This window comes from Barbus barbus (genome assembly GCF_936440315.1).
Source record: "Barbus barbus genome assembly, chromosome: 10".
Lineage (NCBI taxonomy): Eukaryota > Metazoa > Chordata > Actinopteri > Cypriniformes > Cyprinidae > Barbus > Barbus barbus.
In genome coordinates, this window is record NC_136738.1 from 14,722,560 (window position 1) to 14,743,806 (window position 21,247).

General features: G+C 37.2%; 2 protein-coding genes across 3 annotated transcripts in view; one reads left to right on the plus strand and one right to left on the minus strand.

Annotated features, from left to right (window-relative positions):
• Nucleotides 1–665: 665 nt before the first annotated feature.
• Nucleotides 666–8,431, plus strand: LOC306876552 (centrosomal P4.1-associated protein-like). The gene is made up of 15 exons (XM_079427835.1): nucleotides 666–774; nucleotides 1,663–2,061; nucleotides 2,345–2,459; nucleotides 2,647–2,794; nucleotides 2,886–2,973; nucleotides 3,308–4,628; nucleotides 4,922–5,045; nucleotides 5,212–5,377; nucleotides 5,490–5,744; nucleotides 6,773–6,851; nucleotides 6,990–7,171; nucleotides 7,357–7,497; nucleotides 7,725–7,809; nucleotides 7,887–8,007; nucleotides 8,091–8,431. The coding sequence occupies exons 2-15, from the start codon at nucleotides 1,690–1,692 to the stop codon at nucleotides 8,281–8,283; spliced, it is 3,390 nt and encodes a 1,129-aa protein (XP_079283961.1). The 5' UTR covers nucleotides 666–774; nucleotides 1,663–1,689; the 3' UTR covers nucleotides 8,284–8,431.
• A 1,160-nt stretch (nucleotides 8,432–9,591) lies between these two features.
• The window catches only part of rnf17 (ring finger protein 17), a 56,537-nt gene continuing 44,881 nt past the window's right edge, over nucleotides 9,592–21,247 (minus strand). For both annotated transcript variants that reach the window (XM_079426560.1, XM_079426559.1), the window contains exons 29-37: nucleotides 19,498–19,578; nucleotides 19,264–19,386; nucleotides 19,133–19,189; nucleotides 18,898–19,005; nucleotides 11,869–11,992; nucleotides 10,803–10,941; nucleotides 10,356–10,542; nucleotides 9,934–10,040; nucleotides 9,592–9,865 (exon numbers count right to left, since the gene is read on the minus strand). In XM_079426560.1, coding sequence (XP_079282686.1) covers nucleotides 9,945–10,040; nucleotides 10,356–10,542; nucleotides 10,803–10,941; nucleotides 11,869–11,992; nucleotides 18,898–19,005; nucleotides 19,133–19,189; nucleotides 19,264–19,386; nucleotides 19,498–19,578 — 915 coding nt within the window. In that variant the 3' untranslated portion in view covers nucleotides 9,592–9,865; nucleotides 9,934–9,944. The remainder of the gene's footprint in view (nucleotides 9,866–9,933; nucleotides 10,041–10,355; nucleotides 10,543–10,802; nucleotides 10,942–11,868; nucleotides 11,993–18,897; nucleotides 19,006–19,132; nucleotides 19,190–19,263; nucleotides 19,387–19,497; nucleotides 19,579–21,247) is intronic.

Genomic DNA, 21,247 nt, shown 5'->3' on the forward strand with positions numbered 1-21,247 from the left:
ATGTTACTGACTGTGATTGATTTTCTTGCTAAACAGAACAAAACGTTGAACAGAACATTTAGGAGTCAACCTTTTAGGGTAAATAAATAGAGATGAAGATTACTCAGAAAAACTGCTTTGAAATGTTTGAAACCGATTTGCATTTGTCAGTATACAATCTGCTATGGGGTTTATAAGTGAACATTCGCCATGAATGTAATCTGTATATACAATTACACACTTTTTATATTTTCTGAGAGAAATGCTTGTGGTTCTCACCTATGCTGCTGGCCGCTGTGCGGTCTATTAGTGCGGAGATTTATGCTCGTTGTTGCTATATTGTTGAAACTTGAATGCATCCCTCAACCTTATGGATACTTGACTACACAATTAAGTTTAATACTTTGCGTATTGTTTCGGTGGTACATAATTGAGCAAATGCGGAATTTAATGTTTAACGTTATATATTGAAATGAAGACATAGCTCATAAATATTCTCATGAATATTATTTATGAATAGGCTATTAATCAATCCTGTCTTTCCTTTGTTATTTTTCAAAGCTCATTAATAATAATATTAAAGCCTTCACCACAGCTGTGAATCCCTGGCAACCACGACAGAGGGGGGGAGCATAGGACTTGGTTTCTGACTACAACTCCCATCATGCACCGGTGCTTGCGAGTTCATTCGTCAGTCTCGCGGGCTACGCTTTGTTATGGCGGTATCGTTCGAAACTTACCGAAGTTCAGACGTCAACTGCTGAAATATTTAAATACCCGGCAACCCAACCTAAGGTATGGCGCATTCACTTCATCAAAAAAATGATATTGCATCGAAATCTGGCTTTATATTTGAAAACGATGACAATCTTGCTGTTTCCTAAAATACTGTTAAATAATTGACGGACACATTCACGGTATTAAAACCTAACGTTACCCAGACAGTATAACTTACTGGACTTATGGACACAGCTAGTCTGTCATTTCAGTTTATTTATGTTCAGTGGTTTCCATTAACGTCAAATGCAGCTGCTTCAGAAGTAACTTAACGTTATTAACAGACAGACATCGTTTACTTGAGTGTGTTGTTTACCTGAAACAGAGCGTTTTTTTTAATTACGTAAAAGAATAAACTAAGATGCTTGGTATTTTAATTGTAATACAGTTATAGCCCATCTCTAACAGTCTTGTACAGTTAAATGACCTCTAATCAACTCGATGCTCTTGGGACAAGTCTGTAGGAGCAGTTTATTTATTAAATCCATGAAACTTTCACTTTACAGTGTACCTAATGATAACATATTTGTTGTAGTCAATGTTGAAAGTGAAATGTTTGGGGGGTAAGATGCGTCACCCATTTAACCTCGCAAACTGCACATTATTATGAGCCCTTTCTTTTGTGGTCACATGATATACAGAGATGCACGTGAGACGCAAAGTAAATTTCCTAAACGCTGGGGTAAAATGTATCTTAAATATTCTAAAACTATATGGCTCATCTAATGATAATTTTAATTTAAATGCAGGAAATATTACTGTAAAAGGTGGCACAGTTGACCTCACTCCCCTCTACATAAAGCAATATAGTACTCTAATCTCTCTTCTCTCTGTCTGAATAACTCCAAACAATGGAGTTAACATGACTAACAGTTTTAACGTGTATTTGTGAACCGTCCTTTTCAGGGTTTGAGCCAGGTCAGCAGCATCATCATGATGTCGTCTCCAGCTGGACTCCAGCAAGGGCAGTTTCACTTCCTTTCCCAGTGGATGCCGGACAGCTCCCACGCTGGAGTGATATTACAAGGGTCCCCCGGAGAAGCCAGTTCCGGGTCCGTCCGGAGCAGCGGCAGTCTGGTGGTTCAGGATCCAGACGACTCTTTCAGCTGTCAGTTTGCCCTGCTGCCCCTCTCCCGGAGCAGCAGCTGTGCCAGCGTGGATGTGTGCAGTCCAGGTGGAGGTGGCAAGACACTCAAGAAACAAGAAACTGAGCTGTTTGATGCATCTTTAAACAGTGAGATGCAGAGTATCCAAGATGTTTTAAGAAATACACGGGATCTGCCATTAATAGCTAAGCTTGAACAGGTGGGTTGGGGACCTCGGTTAATATTACTTTTGAAATGATCTTGCTTTATTTCATTTTCTGCTTGTTTTCTTCTTGGGTATTTTAATCAGGGTTAATTTAATCTCATATGTCAGATATAAGGATGTTTTATTAGAAAAGTATTATGGTATTTTACGCTTTATCACAATTATGTTGATTTCTTATTAAGAATGCATTTCTTTATTATTGCATTTTAAGCAAGAGTTATTCAAATGTTTAATGTTTAGTTTTGATAGTAATCTAACGGCTTATTTATTTGTCCAGCTGAAGCAAATGCAACATCGCATGCAAGAGCAGCTAAAAGCTCACCAGCAGGAACAGCTGCTTAGACTACAACATGAACCACTAAGACTTCTGGGAAAACCACAGAATACTGCAGGTATGTGATTTATGGTACATGTGTCATTCATCTGTACACAAAGAGATCTTATTTAGTACATGGTGTTAAAGCATTTTATTACACTATAAATATACATAAGATTGGGAGGGCTAAACTTCACTTCATATGGTTGACAACCAGTAAGACAGGTTGAGATTTGACTGGCTCTCTTCATATGCCACTCTAGAGATCACTGGGTGGAACCAGGAACAAAATGTGGTGGAGATGAACAGTGGACATGATGACAGTGATCGTAATTATGAAGAATCACTTCAGTCCACTATTGAAGATCAAACTATGTACAGAAAAGTGTGTGACTCAGAGCCACAAGACAGGTAAACTTCAAAACTGTAAGATTGAATACAATGCAATGGACAACTGCACTGTGTCAGTCTGATTAATGTGTTAAGTGTGTGTCCATTTTAGACCTATCAAATCAGGGTTTGGTGGGAGAACATTTGAAGAAATACTGGATGAGCAGCTCAAGATGGAAGACCAGAAACTGATGGGCAAGGTCAGTTACAGAACAAGGTTACTTACTGTAGAAACCTTAGCATGAATGAATGTTTTTCATGTTGAGAATGATGTGTCTAGCTGAAGACTGAAGAGAAAATGTCAATGATGTTTGGAATCAGTAATAAATACCATCAAAACTGAGGTACAAAACAACCAAGAATTATGAGTTTTTGCTATATTTTATAAGCACCTTTTCTTATATAGACATTTGACCAAACAAATTATGATAAGTGTAATATTAATAGCATTTTTGTAGCTTTTTTTCTTGGATTGGCCTCATCTTTCTTCACGGTTCATCTTCTTATCGTCTTTTTTCATTTTCACTTATGTAGAGTACTCTGGCTGAAAGCGCGAAGGTGAAAAGACCTTTTCTTAAACGAGGAGAAGGTCTGGCCAGGTTCACCAGGGGAAAAGCCACTGTACCACCACACAGAAAAAGTCCACCTAACCCCTCATGTCCAAATCCAAAAGTTTCCCAACACCTGAACATGAGGTCCAACAAGAACTCTGTCAAAAACAAAACCGAAGGCTTAAAATCCACACATCCTGTGATCCAACGTAAGACTGCTGTGCTCAACAAAGAGAATATTCCTCAAAATAAAACCACAGCACCAGTCACCAAGATGACCGTGCAACCTTGTGTTCTTGTTGGACACCAGAGTGAGAATATGAGCCCCATCTCAGCTCAATTCCAACAAAAACCTGATCCCTCGTCCAAGCAGAAGATCAACAGTGTCACCACAGCAGACCGCAATAAGGAAGGAGAATGTAGTGGTGTGGAGGATAATGCACGTGTTGCAGAAAACTCATTTGAGGTGTGGTTCACAGAGCGGAGACAGCGCTGGGAACAAGATCACCAGCGTGAGTGTGTTGAACTCGGAGAGTTTGAGTTGCTGGAACGAGCAGCGGATGAAATATCCTTCTCCAGCAACTCATCCTTCATTAGCACTCTCCTTCAGAGAGACCGCAGGCGTCTCTCCTCCACACCCATCAAAGCGACCAGTCAATCTGCACTACCTAGCCGTGGTCAAGGTCCCGCAGTAACTCCTGAACCCATGATGGGTCCTAGTGCACCAGTTCCTCCTACAAACACTGTGATACAGAGAGACATCATTAGCATAGGACCGAAAGAACAGAGAGGGTTCTCCGAAGAGGAAACTGATGAAAAGTTGGATGACAACTCATTGAGTAGTAATTCAGGGTTGCAACCGCTTCCCAATCCACCCATAACCCACTGCTTTCAAGTGCCTACCACTCTGCCTTACAATAAACGCACCTATCAAGACAGGGATGGTGCCAGCACTCCAGAGGAGGATGAGAGGAGTTTGAGTACCAATGGAGACTCTACCCTCATAGAATCAAGGGCCCAGTTAGAGTTTGATGATGATGATACCTGGAATGAACCTGAGGAGGAGTCCTGTTGTCCTGCAGAGGAATCCCCATCAGAAAGAGCTTTGAAAAGGAAGGTTGCTTTCTCTAAGGGGGTAAAACCAGCATGTGGCAGTTCACATGCAGTTGGAAATCGTAAAGAAGCCCCACCGACATGCCAGTTGGTATCAAAGCTGTTTCCAGCGCTCAAGCCTAAACCTTCTCCTCCGGTAACAGTGGTGCAGGTTCAGGAACCACAGAGTGTGCCCAGTGAAGAAGGAGCAGGTAACATACAGAATCGAATGTGCTTATTTGATTTAAAAAAAAAAAAAATGTTTTTGCTAGGGATGCATGATATATTGGTACTATATTGTTTGTTTACTGCAATTCATTTGTAGAATTTAAAATAATTGTTTTAGTGTTTTATTTTATCTATTTAAAATAGTATAGAATTTTAATATAAACCATTTATCAGTTATTGGTTGTAAATTTAATTTAATATAATTTTCTGCTTATCAGTATCAGCAAGTGTGATTCTCTGCATCGAATCCTCTATTTTCCTGTTTATCTCGGTTCAGCTCAATCAAGACTTCTTCGTGAGCGTTTGGTGGAGCTGGAAACTGAGATTGAAAGGTTCAAATCTGAGAATGCAGCACTGGCCAAACTAAAGCAGGAAAACCAGGACACAAGAGATAATCTCAAGTATTGTTCCTTATCTTTCTTGTTCAAATACTCTGTGTATTTTGATATATTTCTCTACTGTTCACAGGTAAATTGAACATGCCTTAGCAATATGAATGTACAGTTATTTGTCATGCCGAAAACATATGATCTGAAATCTATTTAAATAACATTTTTTCCCATACAGAAAAGAAAAGGCTGAATTTGAAAAGAAGAGGATGGAGGAAATTGCAAAAATGGAGGACTTTAAAAGGGAGGAACACAAGAAATTGCAGCGTGAAAGGAAGCTTTTTGAAAAGCATGCAGCAACTGTGAGAGCAAGACCTGATAAACAAGAACGAGATGAAATCCAGGTCAGGATTTATTATCGTCTCTTGGAAAAGTATCATATGGACACTATCGATTTTGCTTATTATAATTAGTTGTTTTATGTGTTTTAAATGTGACTGTTTATGTCTGTATCAGGCTCTAAAGCAGCAGTTAAATGTACTCCAGGAGGATCTGCGCAAACGAGAGACTCGTTGGAGCAACACACAGAGCCGTCTCCGACAGCAGGTAGATGCTCTGAATGCAGAGAACGCGTCCCTCAGAGACCAAGTGCGGACACTGGAGAAACTGCGCCTCAGTGTGTGGAAGAGCGCTGAGAAAGAGAAGGAAAAAGGAAGGTTCTCTGCGTCTAGCAATAAAACTAGTAGTGGATCCAAACGTACAGATTCCAGGGTAAGAGTAGGAGTGGCAAGTCTGAAAGATTTTTGCACCCATCTGTTTAAACATACACTGCCGTTCAAAAGTTTGGGATCAGTACGATTTTTAATTTAGGTTTCTTGTGCTCATCAGGGCTGTATCTATTTGATCAAAAATAAAAATTTGTAATCTTGTGAAATGTTATTGCAATTTAAAATAAGTTTTCTATTTTAATATACTTTAAAGTATAATTTATTCATGTGAAGCAAAGCTGAATTTTCATAAATGATTCTTTAATATACTGATTTATAATCAATGTTACAAACAGTTGTGCTGCTTAATATTTTTTCGGACCAGTGATATTTTTTCAGCATTCTTTGATTTAAAAAGTTAAAAAGAACAGTGTTTATTCAAAATGGAAATTTTGTGTTACAGTAAACTCTACTAGTCAAAAGTTTTGAGTTGGTAATTTTTTTTTCTTTTTTTAAAGAAATTATTACTTCTATTCAGCAAGGATGTATTCAGTGGATAAAAGTGATATTAAAGACTTTGATTATTATTAGTAATAAACTTATATTATTAGAAAATATTTCTGTTTTTAATTAATTTTGTTCTTTTTAACTTTTTATTCATCAAAGAAAAAAATTATTAGAGGTTCCAAAAAATATTGAGCAGCACAACCGTTTCAACACTGATAATAAATCAGCATATTAAAATTTCTGAAGGATCATGTGACACTGAAGACTGGATTAATGGCTGATAAATTCAGTGCTGCATCACAGAAATAAATTCTATTTGAAAGTATATTAAAATGGCAAACCAATATTAGAAATTGCAATAATATTTCACAATCACTTTTTTTCTGTATTTTTGTCAAATCAATACAGCCTTAATGAGCATAAGAGACTCCGTTAAAAATCTTACTGATCCCAAACTTTTGAACAGCAGTGTATATAAGCCCTTAAAAAACTCAACTAACCTAAATCGGTTATTTTAATAACTTACAAACATGCCTATAAATGTGTGCAATAGTTCACACTGTCTTGGTATGTTTTTGTGTTTAGAGTCCCTCTCAGAGTTCAAAAAACAACAACAGCAACAGAAAGGGAAGTCCAGAGACACAGATCCCTCTCACAAACTCTGGTATTATCATAATTATTATTCATCAAGATCACTAATGCATTCTTTTTGTGGCTCCAACCATAAAAATGTATTTTTTATATGTGTGTGTGTTCTTACATTGATTGCCACGTAACATGACTCTCAATTAATTCACCACAGCTTTTTTCCCTGAACAAATGAAAGAGAATATCAGCTTCAAATATGAGCCAAGTCCAGTGGAAAGCCAGTGTTCGGGCAGACTAGTTACGACTGAGATGAACCATGATGCTCCACTAAATAACTCGCTCTCTGCCATTGAACAATCAGAGAAGGAACAGGAAGAGGTCTCACAGTCAGATAAGGTACTCTTTAGCTCCAACTCAAAGCTTCAACAAATTCCAGATGGAAGGGAATGCCATTTTAAACAAAACTGAGCCATGGAAACTCCCATCAATTAAGAAATTATGCTTCCATTACATAAATGATCAATATGTCCTCTTTCAAATGGAATCCAGGGTCTAAAATCAAATATTCATGTATGTTTCAGATTGAGAAGGTGTTTCCTGATGGAGGCCGACTTGTTGTTTTTCCAAATGGCACGAGGAAAGAGCTTTCTGCAGATGGGCAGACAGTCAAAGTCATGTTTTTTAATGGGGATGTGAAACATACAATGCCTGATCAAAGAGTGGTAAGGAATACACTCTGAAATTATGAAAGTATTCTTATGATGACGTTGCACCAGTGTAATGGATCAGTTGTTAATATGTAAAAACATTCCACTATTTTATATTCTGGAATTAAATGTTTAAGTTGTGCAAAGGTTTTTATTATAAAGAGATTTAGACTTTGAACTAGCTATTGAAAATTAGTGAATTTAAAATCAGGAAGTCATAATTAGTATCTTTTTTTCTTTAGATTTATTACTATGCAGAAGCTCAGACCACACACATTACCTATCCAGATGGGATGGAAGTGCTTCAGTTTCCTAACAATCAAACAGGTGGGCCTGAATTTCTTTCAAAATAAAATTTTGCCTACTAAAATTTCAAGTCTTAATCTTCCACTGTCTTTTCTCAGAGAAACATTTCCCTGATGGACGTAAGGAAATAATTTTCCCTGATCAGACGATCAAGACACTTTATCCTGATGGAAGAGAGGAAAGTGTTCTCACAGATGGAACAATAATACAGCTGAATCCGTGAGTAAACTCATAGCCCTCAACCCCAATGTGTTATAATAAAGAGTCACCTTAAAGTCACACCATTTTTATTCTGCTTTCAGGGATGGCAGTAAGGAGATCCAGTTTAACACAGGTCAGCGAGAGATCCACACTGCAGATTTCAAAAGACGGGAGTATCCAGATGGTACGGTTAAAACAGTTTACTCAGATGGACGGCAAGAGACACAATACCCAACAGGACGTGTGCGGTTAAAAGATGCACAGGGTCATGTCATTATGGATACTAAGGCATGAAAGACCCAAAATAGTTTTATTTTAAATGAAAGGAAAACAAATGGACTTGAATGAAATTGTGAAAGAATATCTGCATTGTGTAAATGTCAACTATTTATTTGTAGTGTAATTTCTGTAAAAAAATAAATTTTTGTATGTTGTTTAACAGAGTTACATGAAAAGGTAATTAATAGTTTTAAATGATAATTTTAGAGAGGTAAAATAGGCTTGATGCCATTAGATGAACTGTACGGTATGGTGGATTACCATCATTCATATAATTCCTCAGAGAGAATATGGACATGCACTATATTGCCAAAAGTATTGGAACACCCCCTTCTAATGAACATGTTTGACTACTTTAGTAATTTCTATGAGTACAAATCTTAATGTTTAAGCATATAATGATATTCTACGGAATTGTGTGCTTCTAATTTTATAGCAACAGTTATAGGACCCTTTTCTATTCTTACATGACAGTGCCTCTGTGTATAAGGCACGGTTCAAAAAGAAATGATTAATTCAGTCAGTGTGGAAGAACTTGACTGGTCTGCAGAAAGCCTAGTCCTGATCCCAGCTGAACACCTCTGGTGTGACTTTAAATGCAGACCTTGAGCCAAAAACTCGTCACCAAACACCAATGACTTGTATAGACACTATAAGGACAAAAGTATTGACACCCCCTTCTTTAGAACAGAAAAAGCCACTAACAAAACTGTGGCAACAAAGATGGAAACATAATTCATGTATTTAAAAATTGTATTTCCATCTCTGTTGCAACCGTTTTGGACGTGTCTAAAATGACAGTACCCTTATGTACAAGTCATTGGTGATGAGTTTGTGGCTCAAGGTCTGCATATAAAGTCACACCAGAGGTGTTCAGCTGGGATCAGGACTAGGCTTTCTGCAGACCAGTCAAGTTCTTCCACACTGACTGAATCAATCATATCTTTTTGAACCGTGCCTTATACACAGAGGCACTGTCATGTTAGAATAGAAAAGGGTCCTGTCTAAACTGTTGCTATAAAATTACAAGCACACAATTCCGTAGAATATCATTATATGCTTAAACATTAAGATTTGTACGCATAGAAATTACTAAAGTAGTCAAACATGTTCATTAGAAGGGGGTGTACAATACTTTCAGCAATAGTGCATTTCATTCACGTTTAAGGTACTTAAAGGACGACGATTTAAAGCTGGTGAATTGTGAAAAGGTTCTGCAGGATACTTCTGGTAGTGGTCTGAGGATAAAAGTGCATCGATTGGTCTATGATTGATAACACCCAAAAAGTCAGTTATGATTTGGTATGAAGAACTTGAGCAAGTCAGGGTTGACAACAGTTTTACTTCAGCTCTGCTCAACATACAGAGACATTAAATATTAACATTTGTTACATTGAAGCAGCTTTGAACCTGAACAAAAATATTTAACATAAAATTAGGCATAGCTGCACAAACAAAACTGGCTAAATGTTTTAGCATAAAATGCCTGCACACAAAAGTAGCATAAAACCCTAAGTGCTTGAACAAAAAATGAGAATGTTTTGCCGTCTCGGAAGCTTCTATGAAATCTGACGATCTACAGCATCATGGGCACAACCTACAGAAACAGAAAAAAACCGTTTAAAAAGTTTCCTTTAATTTAATTAAATTTACTTTCACACTTACCTTTACAAGATTTATGCATAATGAGCGAGGCCTTTCTCCACAAGAGGTATGTGGACGAGTATCCCTTCCGCATTGTATAACAGCACAGTCAGCTGTGGTTCAGTTGCCTGAAATTGCACATTTGGATCGTTTCACATACATTTTCATGCAACTGCTTTGAATAGAAAAAGTGTTTTGCATTGTTACTAAGCGTTATATGACAATTTGGTCCCCTTTACAACAGTGTTTGTCCTGGTTAGTATATAAATGGCCAATTGCATTAAAAGTTCAATTCAACTTTTATTTTCACCTTCATTGAGTTGTCAGATCTACTCTAACGTTTAAAAGCTATCAAGAGCAATCAGCTCATGAGCAGATTTTCAAAATTGCATGTTATGCCTGGTGTAAAGGCAGACATTTCCCCAACTACGAATGAGGCGTACAGTGACCACTGCAGTGAGCTCTCCGTTCAACAGGTCGATCATCTCCATCATGGCTCTCATACTCCACTCAGGCCGGTAAGGTATCCTCTCCGACTCCAAACACACGTTTGTCGGTTTGAAGCCTGCTAACTTGACATAAACTGCTGCACATGGGAAATGATGAAGGGATGCAGGGAGTTGCCGCAATCTGCAGTGACAGAATATGTTTTTGGATGTGTTATTTGGTTTTAATGCTTTAAAAATGCCAAGAACAAAAATAGGGATATATGAAAGAATTTTAAGTGTAAAAATTTTTGTAATGTAATTTAAGTGTAATTTTTTTTTTGTCTGGCTCTAAAATATTTTTTGCAAAAATTCAAAACCAAATATTTTTTATATTTCTACAAGAATGAAAATGACTCACAAAGTATTAAAATATAAATAGCGGATTAATCTTTATGGTCTCACTTTTGTGTTGGTAAGATGTCATCCGAACCAAAATCCACATGTCTCACAAGAAGCTTCAAAGAAGGAGTGAGTTGAGAAAAACCCAGTAGCTTCGCACGATAATATTTACCATCGCTGTACTCAGCCAGACAGGGACACTCTGCACACAAACACAATTAAAAACATCCATCTATTCTCCAAGCCATTTAGCCTCTGTAGGGCCACAGGCAGAGAATGAAAAACATTTGTGCTGCATCCCAATTCGGCTACTTATACTATGCCCTAAAAGTATACTCTTTTTGTGAAGAAAAAGTACATACTTTTGAGTATGTAGCAGAATATTAGGCACGCTTTGGGACATACTACTTCATCATAGCTGCTTCTTTAATGGATGCTCTGTTGCTTAGTTACGTGCATCCTGTCGCTGTTTAAACTGTCCCGTCAATCATCTCGTCAGTTAAAATCATCCACATTTAGTTTAATTTAATTTCCTACCGTATTGGAAAGAAATTAAGAGGCACATCGCGGGTCTTTCATGTCGAGAACTCTGCTCATGTGTTTGCATAATGATGCAGTTAAAAGTTAATGACCAAATGTATCACTATAAAAGTTCAGTGTTGCTGCAGATGAAATAATGTGGATAACATTAAATTAATATTTTTTAATAAAGGTTAGACACTGATTATAGATCAAATCCCTTTATCTACTTGACCGTCGGTCGCGCATATCCACCATGTTTGTAGTTTAATACTTTATGATTGTTGGTAGTTCTAATCTGATCCTCGTCCACCGCGCAATGTATTGTGGGCAATATTAGCCGCATCGATCTGCACTTCGAATTCTAACCGGAAGTAGTAGACCATCCGGGAATCTTTGGCATACTTTTTTTTAAACATACTATGATTTGGGACATACTAATTCTATTTTCGAATACTATTTAGGACGCATAGTATGCGAATCGGGACGCAGCATTGGTCTCAAAGTTTCTGGAATAGATTTGATAAAATAGGCATGTATACAAACAAAATACCACAGAGGTGTTTGCATTCACTGAAATGAACCATAATCAAATGACAAATATAAGCACCAATGGGGAAGTCTGTCAGCAGGCTCAGATTTTCTATACTCTCATTCACACACTCAAGAGCTTCCTCCAAACTCTCTTCCTGCTCCTGTTTGCACAGAGTCTTATCCAACACACACAGGAACACCTGCAAGCACACATTAGATTCAAATGAAAGCAAGAGATAGTAAAAGTGTGGACACATTTACCGTTGTAATCGTTGCAAAAGAAAGTCACAACGGCTTCAAGTTGGTCACACAGATTTACTGTGTTGATCAACAGAGAGCGACTCCTGTGTCAGCTGTGCTATATACAGGGTTCCTACACATTTTCCATTTCAAAATTCCACTTTTCCAGACTCAAATTTCCAAACCTCTCGGTGGATATTCAGACCACATTTAACATAATTGGTTCATGGAGCATTATTTTCAGCCTTATATTTGGTATATAATACAGTCACCTGTAAATTTTATTTCTTTACATTTTTTTTTTCATTGATTTTCTCGAAGATACAACATACAAAGGTGCTAAAATAAAGAAATAAAATATACACTTTTACATGCAGACAAGAAACTTTTTTGTACCCTCAAGAAACTATTCATGTGCATGGGAATGTTTTGCATGCTTGTGCATTAAATTTTCTACTTTTATAGAACCTATTTCCTTTGTTAATTCATGTGCTTCCATGCTATCGTTTTATTCGTAGTAAGATAGCAGTGATGACAAAGATCTACCTGCTCAAAATTGGCTTCTCTTACAGTAGTACCTTTAATATCAAGGCCTAATGTCCTAATGTCCAATCCTCTGTGGTAGTGGAGAAATCATGACACGAAATGGGCTGATGGCATAAAATTTGCCAAGTTCAAGGGTCTATAAAAAGACTGGTAATGTCTTTGGCTTTCATTGGGGCAGTATGCCATATTTCAAGGCCAAGAAACCACACTGTGAAATAGGCTGATGGCACAACAGGTGTGTACTTGTATGCACATAAGTACAACTAAACAGCTATCTATCTATCTATCTATCTATCTATAGACAGCAATTTACCATTCTTGCCTACAAAATTCATGTAACAGACCAATCAGCTCTAGGGCTGGACAATTATTCAATAACATATATACGCAGTGGTGTGAAAAAGTGTTGGCCCCCTTCCTGATTTCTTATTTTTTTGCATGTTTGTCATACTTTAATGTTTCAGATCATCAAACAAATTTAAATATCAAAAATAACAAGTAAACACAACATGCAGTTTTTGAATGAAGTTTTTTTATTATGAAGGGAAAACAAAATCCAAACCCACATGGCCCTGTGTGAAAAAGTGCTTGCCCCCTAAACCGAATAACTGGTTGGGCCACCCTTAGCAGCAACAACTGCAATCAAGCATTTACGATAACTTGCAATGAGTCTGTTACAGCGCTGTGGAGGAATTTTGGCCCACTCATCTTGGCAGAATTGTTGTAATTCAGCCACATTGGAGGGTTTGAGCATGAACCGGCTTTTTAAGGTCATGCCACAGCATCTCAATAGGATTCAGGTCAGGACTTTGACTAGGCCACTCCAAAGTCTTCATTTTGTTTTTCTTCAGCCATTCAGAGGTGGATTTGCTGGTGTGTTTTGGATCATTGTCCTGCTGCAGAACCCAAGTTCGCTTCAGCTTGAGGTCACGAACAGATGGCCAGACATTGTCCTTCAGGATTTTTTGGTAAACAGCTGAATTCATGGTTCCATTTAATCACAGCAAGTCTTCCAGGTCCTGAAGCAGCAAAACAGCCCCAGACCATCACACTACCACCACCATATTTTACTGTTGGTATGATGTTCTTTTTCTGAAATGCTGTGTTACTTTTACACCAGATGTAATGGGACACACACCTTCCAAAAAGTTCAACTTTTGTCTAGTCAGTCCACAGTATTTTCCCAAAAATCTTGGGGATCATCAAGATGTTTTCTGGCAAAACTGAGACCAAGCTTCGTCTTGGAACTCATGAACACTGACCTTAACTGAGGCAAGTGAGGCCTGCAGTTCTTTAGATGTTGTTGTGGGGTCTTTTGTGACCTCTTGGATGAGTCGTCGCTGCGCTCTTGGGGTAATTTTGATGTGTGAAAACGCTTTTTCACAGGGCCATGTGGGTTTGGATTTTGTTTTCTCTTCATAAAAAAAACCCCCTTCATTTAAAAACTGCATGTTGTGTTCACTTGTGTTATCTTTGATTAATATTTAAATTAGTTTGATGATCTGAAACATTAAACTGTGCCAAACATGCAAAACAATTAAAAAAAAAAAATCAGGAAGGGGGCCAACATTTTTTCACACCACTGTATGTGTGTGTTAAATAAATAAATAAATAAATAAATAAATATATATACACACACACACAGGTTTTTGTGGTTTATGGGGACTCGCCATAGGTGTAATGGTTTTTATACTGAACAAACTGTGTGTGCTATTGCCCTACACCAACCCTACACCTAAACTTAGCCCTCACAGGAGACTTTGTGCATTTTCAGATTTTCAAAAAAAAAAAAAAAAAAAAAAAAAAAAAAAAAAAAAAAAAAAAAAAAAAAAAACACCATTTAGTATGTTTTTTAAGCCTTTTGAATTACGGGGACATAGGCAGTGTCCTCATAAACCACCTTCATATTGTAATACCTCCGTCATACCCATGTCATTATACAAATTTGTGTCCTCATAAACCACATAAACATGCGCGCACACACACACACCTCTAATTTCTTTTTTCAATAACGGTGATATGATTTTTAAACTTTTCCGTTATTTCAATATACATTACCAGTGTTTCCCATACATTGATTTATTTGTGGCGGTTGACTTTGTTGAATAAACATGAGCATTGCATTTCAAAATCAAAACACAGCTCAGGTGTTTTATATGAATGTATCTGACTGTCTTTTGAATAGTTTCAATGGCATTTTTATTTTATGGTGATACAGTAGTGTTCATCACCAGAAGCTTAAGGCTAGAAGGGATACGTATGCCGCTACTGGGCATGCGCACATCAATGGAGCGTAATTTGGGTCACACTGTACAATAATTACCATTTTTTCATTATTGTAAGGAGTAGGTTTAGGGTTGGGGTAGGTGTAGACTTTAATAAAACAATCTAATAGTTAGGAAATAAAATTTCACTCTTAGTTTCTGGTTGGAGATGATCCCTTCTAGCCACAACCAGAGCCGTTGAGAAACAGAGTTGCGACACTCCCATAGGAACGTTCCTGAAGTAAAGCGTGTCATGGAGCAGCCAATAGTTCCAAACAACCGATAGTTTCAGCACTGAAGCCCATTCATTTCAGTGCTTCTCAAGCAGTCGCCAGAAAGTTGAGGAAATTACAGCATTTTTGCCATTTTAACGCATTAGTTTACCTCTCGGAAATCTGACCAGTAGTTGTATTTTATGAAACGCGCTATAGTTAATGTTTATTTTTAGATAATAGGCAGTATATGCTATTATGCAGTTAGATAACGTGGATATAGTATATAATAAAATATTTTGATGAATACAGTTGGTTGCCTTTATTTTGAAGTATTTGCAAAACTTAAATTTAATTTTTTTTTCAATCACATTTAGTCATTTAGCAGACACTTTTATCCAAAGCGACTTACAATGTAGAAGCAAACAGACCAACGAAAGAGCAACAAAATACAAGTGCTGTGACAAGTCTCAGTCTAGCACAGTTCACATAGCAATGATTTTTTTTTTAAAATAAATATAAATAAATAGAATAGGTAAGTGCTAGTATTAATTGGTCAGATGGTGGCGAAAAATATGTCTTTAGATGTTTTTTTTTTAAATGGCTAAAACCATTTCTAGCATTCATTGATATTCACTTGTGTATGCATATTGTATCTTATATTTTAACATAATATTGTATTAAAATGTGAATAATAGATGACCATAGATGAAGAAATATATATTAATACAATAACACATTTTACATACTAATTAGATTTCTTATACTCTTTAAATAAGCATAATTTATTTCATCATTGTTCTGCACATCCACAGGAATAAGTGTAACAAAAACACATGAAGTCATGCCTTAAGTCTCCAATCTTTATTAAGTATAAGTTTACACTATTTATACTTCGCATACAAAGAAATGTAACCGCCTTATCCTGTGTGTTGCATTGTACTATGTTTTTACTCCATAGTTAAACAAGAAAAACTCAATGTTATTTCCATTAAACTCCAGACAAAATGCTACTATCAGTGTATTAAACGAATTAATCAATGGACGTTTTGTGTTAATATTTGCCGGAAAATGCTGCAAGTATACCCGCTGTTGTTGTCTGACCCGATTAATCCCATTCAAACCTAAGGACAGCTCGGAGTTGTTTGGAACTATTGAGAGCAGGGCTGCCAACTTTTGAGTTCATCTTAGAGTGAGATTGTGGGGGCGGAGCTTGGTTGTGGGGGAGGGGCTTATGGAGGGGCGTGGCTTGGTGTGGAAAAAATACAAACACAAAATCATTGCAGTAGCAGAAGTGTATTAGGTATTAGAGGTCTGCACGGGCTTTAAACTGAAGCCCGAACCCGGCCCGTACCCGCGATCATTTAACCCGACCCGACAAATACATTTACATGTTAAGCCCGAACCCGAGGTCCACTCTATTTCTCACAGCAAATAAATACCATTTTTGCAATATGTTGTATTTTCTCACAGCAAATAAATACCATTTTTGCAATATGTTGTATTTTCTCACGGCAAATAAATACAATTTTTGCAATATGTTGTTTTTAATGATTGCTTGAAACGGTAAACAAATACATGTAGGCGCAGCGGCCCTATCAGCACAGCAGTAAGATAAAAACTTACCAATTACGTAACTTTGCTGTGGTCGAACAGGTGTAACAGTCACAAATTTCTCTGGAACTCAAACTTTAAACTTTAAAAAGTTCATACTGTGTTGCTAAACTATTTATACATGTCTGCATGTACAGAACCCGGTTTTGTTCATTAAATGGTCTGATCTGCCTTTGCTTTTTGTTTTATTTTATTATTCTTAAAATAAATTTGTATATTTGTTTATTTCGTTTTTTTCCACAAATGTATGACTTTTGGAAGTGCAAATTGATTGCCATATGCAGTTTTAATAAAGTTGAAATAACGTAACCTTCTGTCATTTTTACTCTAAGTGTACACTTGCAGGTGTTTTGTTTCTAATTTACTGTTAGGCCAATTAAATAATAATAAGGATAAACAATATTTAAAAAGTATAGGCTATAATTATCTAACATCTGACTAATTAAAAATTAACCTCAAAACATAACATGCTAAATGGGGGATATTTAGCATAAAACATGTATTGTCAGAATGTCGTCTCTCAGTTGTTGAATTTCGCGCAGACGTTGCCACAACGTAAATGTGTTTGCTCAGTCCGATCTCATGAAAGTGCGAATACCACGAATTGTATCTGTAGTGCTTATGATACGCAGTTTTCGTGTGCATATGATACGCACTTTATGGGGTGTAATAGGCACGCACTCCGCACCCCTAATCCTAACCAAGGGGTTTACAGTACGTAGCATATGCATGCAAAAAACATTTTTGGTGTATAAATGGCACTAGTAATTAATTTGTGGTATAGATACGCACTTTCATAGATCGTGTTTCTCTATTAGGTATATATTGATTGTCAAAGTATTTGGTATCTGTACAGAATTTCTTGGGAGATTTACATTACATTTAATTTTCACAAACATTTTACAGAAATAGGATTAACATGTGATGTGATTATTTAGATAACATCCTATAACAGAAAATTCTAATTTATCCATACTGACACCACCACCAGTCAAATATCTGGACATGATTGATGAGTTGTGATTGATATATAAATAAAATCATTTAAATATGGGCTGTCATTGACTTGACATTCTGTTCTTAGAAAACAATAATTAACATTAACTACTAGGCATATCCAGATATTTGTCATGTTTTTTTATGATAAAGTTATGTAAAATAACTGCTCAGTGCTGCAAAACAAACAACTCTGCTAATGCTAACTTAATTCTATATAAACTATAACAGCATATTAGCTACTAGCCTAAACTGGACGGAGACACGGGGCACCCTGTAACTCACTGACCTGCCTGCGTTCACAATTCACACGGTGCAGATGGGAGGGAGAACGGCTGACTACACAGTTTATGGGAATAAATTGTGTATTTCACTCACAATTGTCACAAAAAACTCACTACACTGTCTGTCTGGTCTCTCTGCGCATTGCTTTGCGAGATCATGCGGCACAATTTTTTTTTCCTCACTGCTGCACGAGTCTGCGTGAGAAAAGGGGGGTGTGGCGTGAGAGCGTGAGAATTGTGTCAATTGCGTGAGTCTCACGCTGAATGTGTGAGAGTTGGCAGCCTTGATTGAGAGCTCCATGAACCACGTGACCGCGCGGCGGCGAGATCAACGCGTGTCGCAACTCTGTTTCTCAACGGCTCTGGCCACAACCTCAGCAGAGCTGCTTTGTTTACAGCAGTTACCGGGGAAACCTCTGTTTCTGCCACTCCAAATTTTGATTTTGAAGCGCCTCCTGCTGGCAGAGAATGAATTTGCATTTTCAATAAGCCCATCTCCAGCAATGTTTCTGCTGTTGCTCACTCTTTTTTTCTATTTTCTGCAGCAACTCTAAGAACTTAATATTTTTATCCTGGCTGAAGAACTTGTTTAAATCTATAATAACCATCAGCCTATGTTGTAATTGTCTGAGCTAGACGATGACATCTCTGAATTCAATAATGAAATGCCTTAACTGAAAATTGAGTGTTTAATCTTATTTTCATACATTACTGACACTCTATTCTCCAATCTGATACGGTTAAGTGCTTTGACACAATCTGTATCGTTAAAAGCGCTATATAAATAAAGGTGACTTGACTTAATTTAAGTTAAAGACATTAATATTAATAAGGTTAGTCTGACAGTCTTATTATTTGACTGATTTCATATATCATATTGACAGAAATTAAGAAATATATTGTGATCTAAATTTTGGCCATATCGTCCATCCCTAATCAGCTCACATACCTCATTTGGGGTGCGGATATGCTTGACCCTGACAGGGAAAAGTTTTCTTGCTTTAGGAATCTGGAGTTCTTTATAAACACCTAATACAGTCCGGGGCTCCTCCAACCCCTGAAAACACAACATATTGCTACTAAACCAGCTCTGACATTTAGTAAGCAAACAGAGTAAGTTATACGAAAATAATTTAACCAGAAATTCAGGAATTGTATGATGTCAACAGAAATGAAACGTCTACCTCTGTGTTTAGGTCCCAATCATCCAAATCAGGGACAGGAGGCTTAACCACATAATCCTGCACATAAACACAGTGTCAATATCTACACCTTACATAAGCAAAACAACTATACTAATATCCACTGATCAGACCTCCCGGCTGCTGATGGCAGGATCAAAACTGGCATATTGGTGATGCACCATTATCTTGCTAAGCGCCATTCCATCCACTGTTATCTCAGCCTTTACACAGCCACATGGATCTTCTGGGTGCTCCTGCAAAACAACAGGTTTATGGGGAGAGTGCTTGTTAACACATGATAATTGACATTTTAGTGATTAGAGTTCTGCTGATACATGGAGTGGTGTAAATGTAAATTCACTTACTATAATGTGGACATTGACCGAACGCCCAAGTAGCAACTCCTTCATGAACACCACAGCATCCCACTGCCATCCCTTCCCAATCTGTAACAGTTCAAATCCAAGGATTTGCCAGAGTATTTAAAATCACTTGATTTAAATAAAAAATATATACTTTGTGTATTTGCAATAGTTATTTGTAGTACAACTGAAATACCCTCTCATACACACCAAAACCCAAAAAAAATGGCATTTTCACATAATTTACCTTTAAAACAGAGAGTCCCTTCTCTTATGAATGCTTTGATCATTAGATGTAATGAGTTGAGACGCGAAAACTGGACATTGCGTTGGTTTCACACGGATTACTTTAGCAGAGAATTTGTTTTGGACGTGACTTACTTCATTTAAAAGTAGACACTTCAAGCTTTCTATACATCTTTTTCTCATGTCTTTGAGGAAAGTATTCGCAGAGATTCATGTTTTATTTACGTGTCTGTGAAGAGAGGTGACAGACGGTAGAGAACGCACCCTGTTTATCTTCTTTATTGTACAAAAGCATATCGTTTTGTTATGACTATACACAAACAAAAGTAGACCCTTTGCAGTTTCAAACGATACCATATTCTTATCTGTACGATCAAAACTGACGGAGTATTATTAGTTCTTTTCACGGTCATAAAGAAAATATGAGATGGACCACACTGGCGCAGGCTTCGACCCCAGGGGGTTAAACTGCCAGAATTTTAAAAGACGCCATCTCAGTTTTCATTTAACTTTCAGCGCCGCAACTTTGCGATTTTTAGTGTGTGATGTTGCCGTTTGAGCATAAACAATATCTGCAAATCAACCACTCCTTTAATATGCTTCCTCCAGCCATTTACTGGTTTAAAACTCCACAATTAAAAGTTTTCACTACAGTATTGCTGAAATAACCACAAAGATTTTACATTCTCACCACAAGAACTCATTTCATAAAGTGCCTGGGTCATGTTTCATGACAATATAAAAGAAAAAAATATTTGTATAACCATTAAGATATCATTCATTGGATGAAAATGAACTCAAAATGCAAAGAGACTTTAATGGCTCTAAAATATGCTTTATTTTCCTTTATGCAAAAGAACATTAAGTTTTTTATAAATACTGATTTTGAGGTTAAATATAAAGATGTGAATAAAATCTTAAATTGGAAATTGTCACATAATAAATGTAGAAATCTCAGCTATTAGGTTAAAATAGTGATTCAAAAGTTGATGAAGTAAGTGTGTTACAATGTATTGTTAAGTTATTGATATATTAGTGTTTCCCACAGGATTTTGAGAGACTTGTGGCGGCAGGTGACATCACATCTTAATTTGCATATTTATGATATGATATGAAATTTTTTCCCGGTTTTTGATTATTCAGACGCTTTGTTGGATGTATTGGTCGGAGGGGCAGCGGTCCTAGTCAAACGCGCGCTCAAACGGAAAAGAGGGAAGCGCGCCGGCGCGCTGGTTAAACTCCGCGAACGCGGCTTCCGAACTGCGCTCCCAAGCATTCATCTAGCGAATCTCCGATCCCTTCCTAACAAAATGGATGAACTACTTCTCCTCACCCACACAAATAAGGACTTTACAAACTCTGCTGCATTGTGCTTCACTGAAACCTGGCTGAGTGAAAACATCCCGGATAACATGCTTCATTTGCCGGGATATCAGCTGTTCAGATCAGACCGCATCACGGAGCTAACGGGGAAAACGAGAGGTGGTGGACTATGTTTCTACATAAA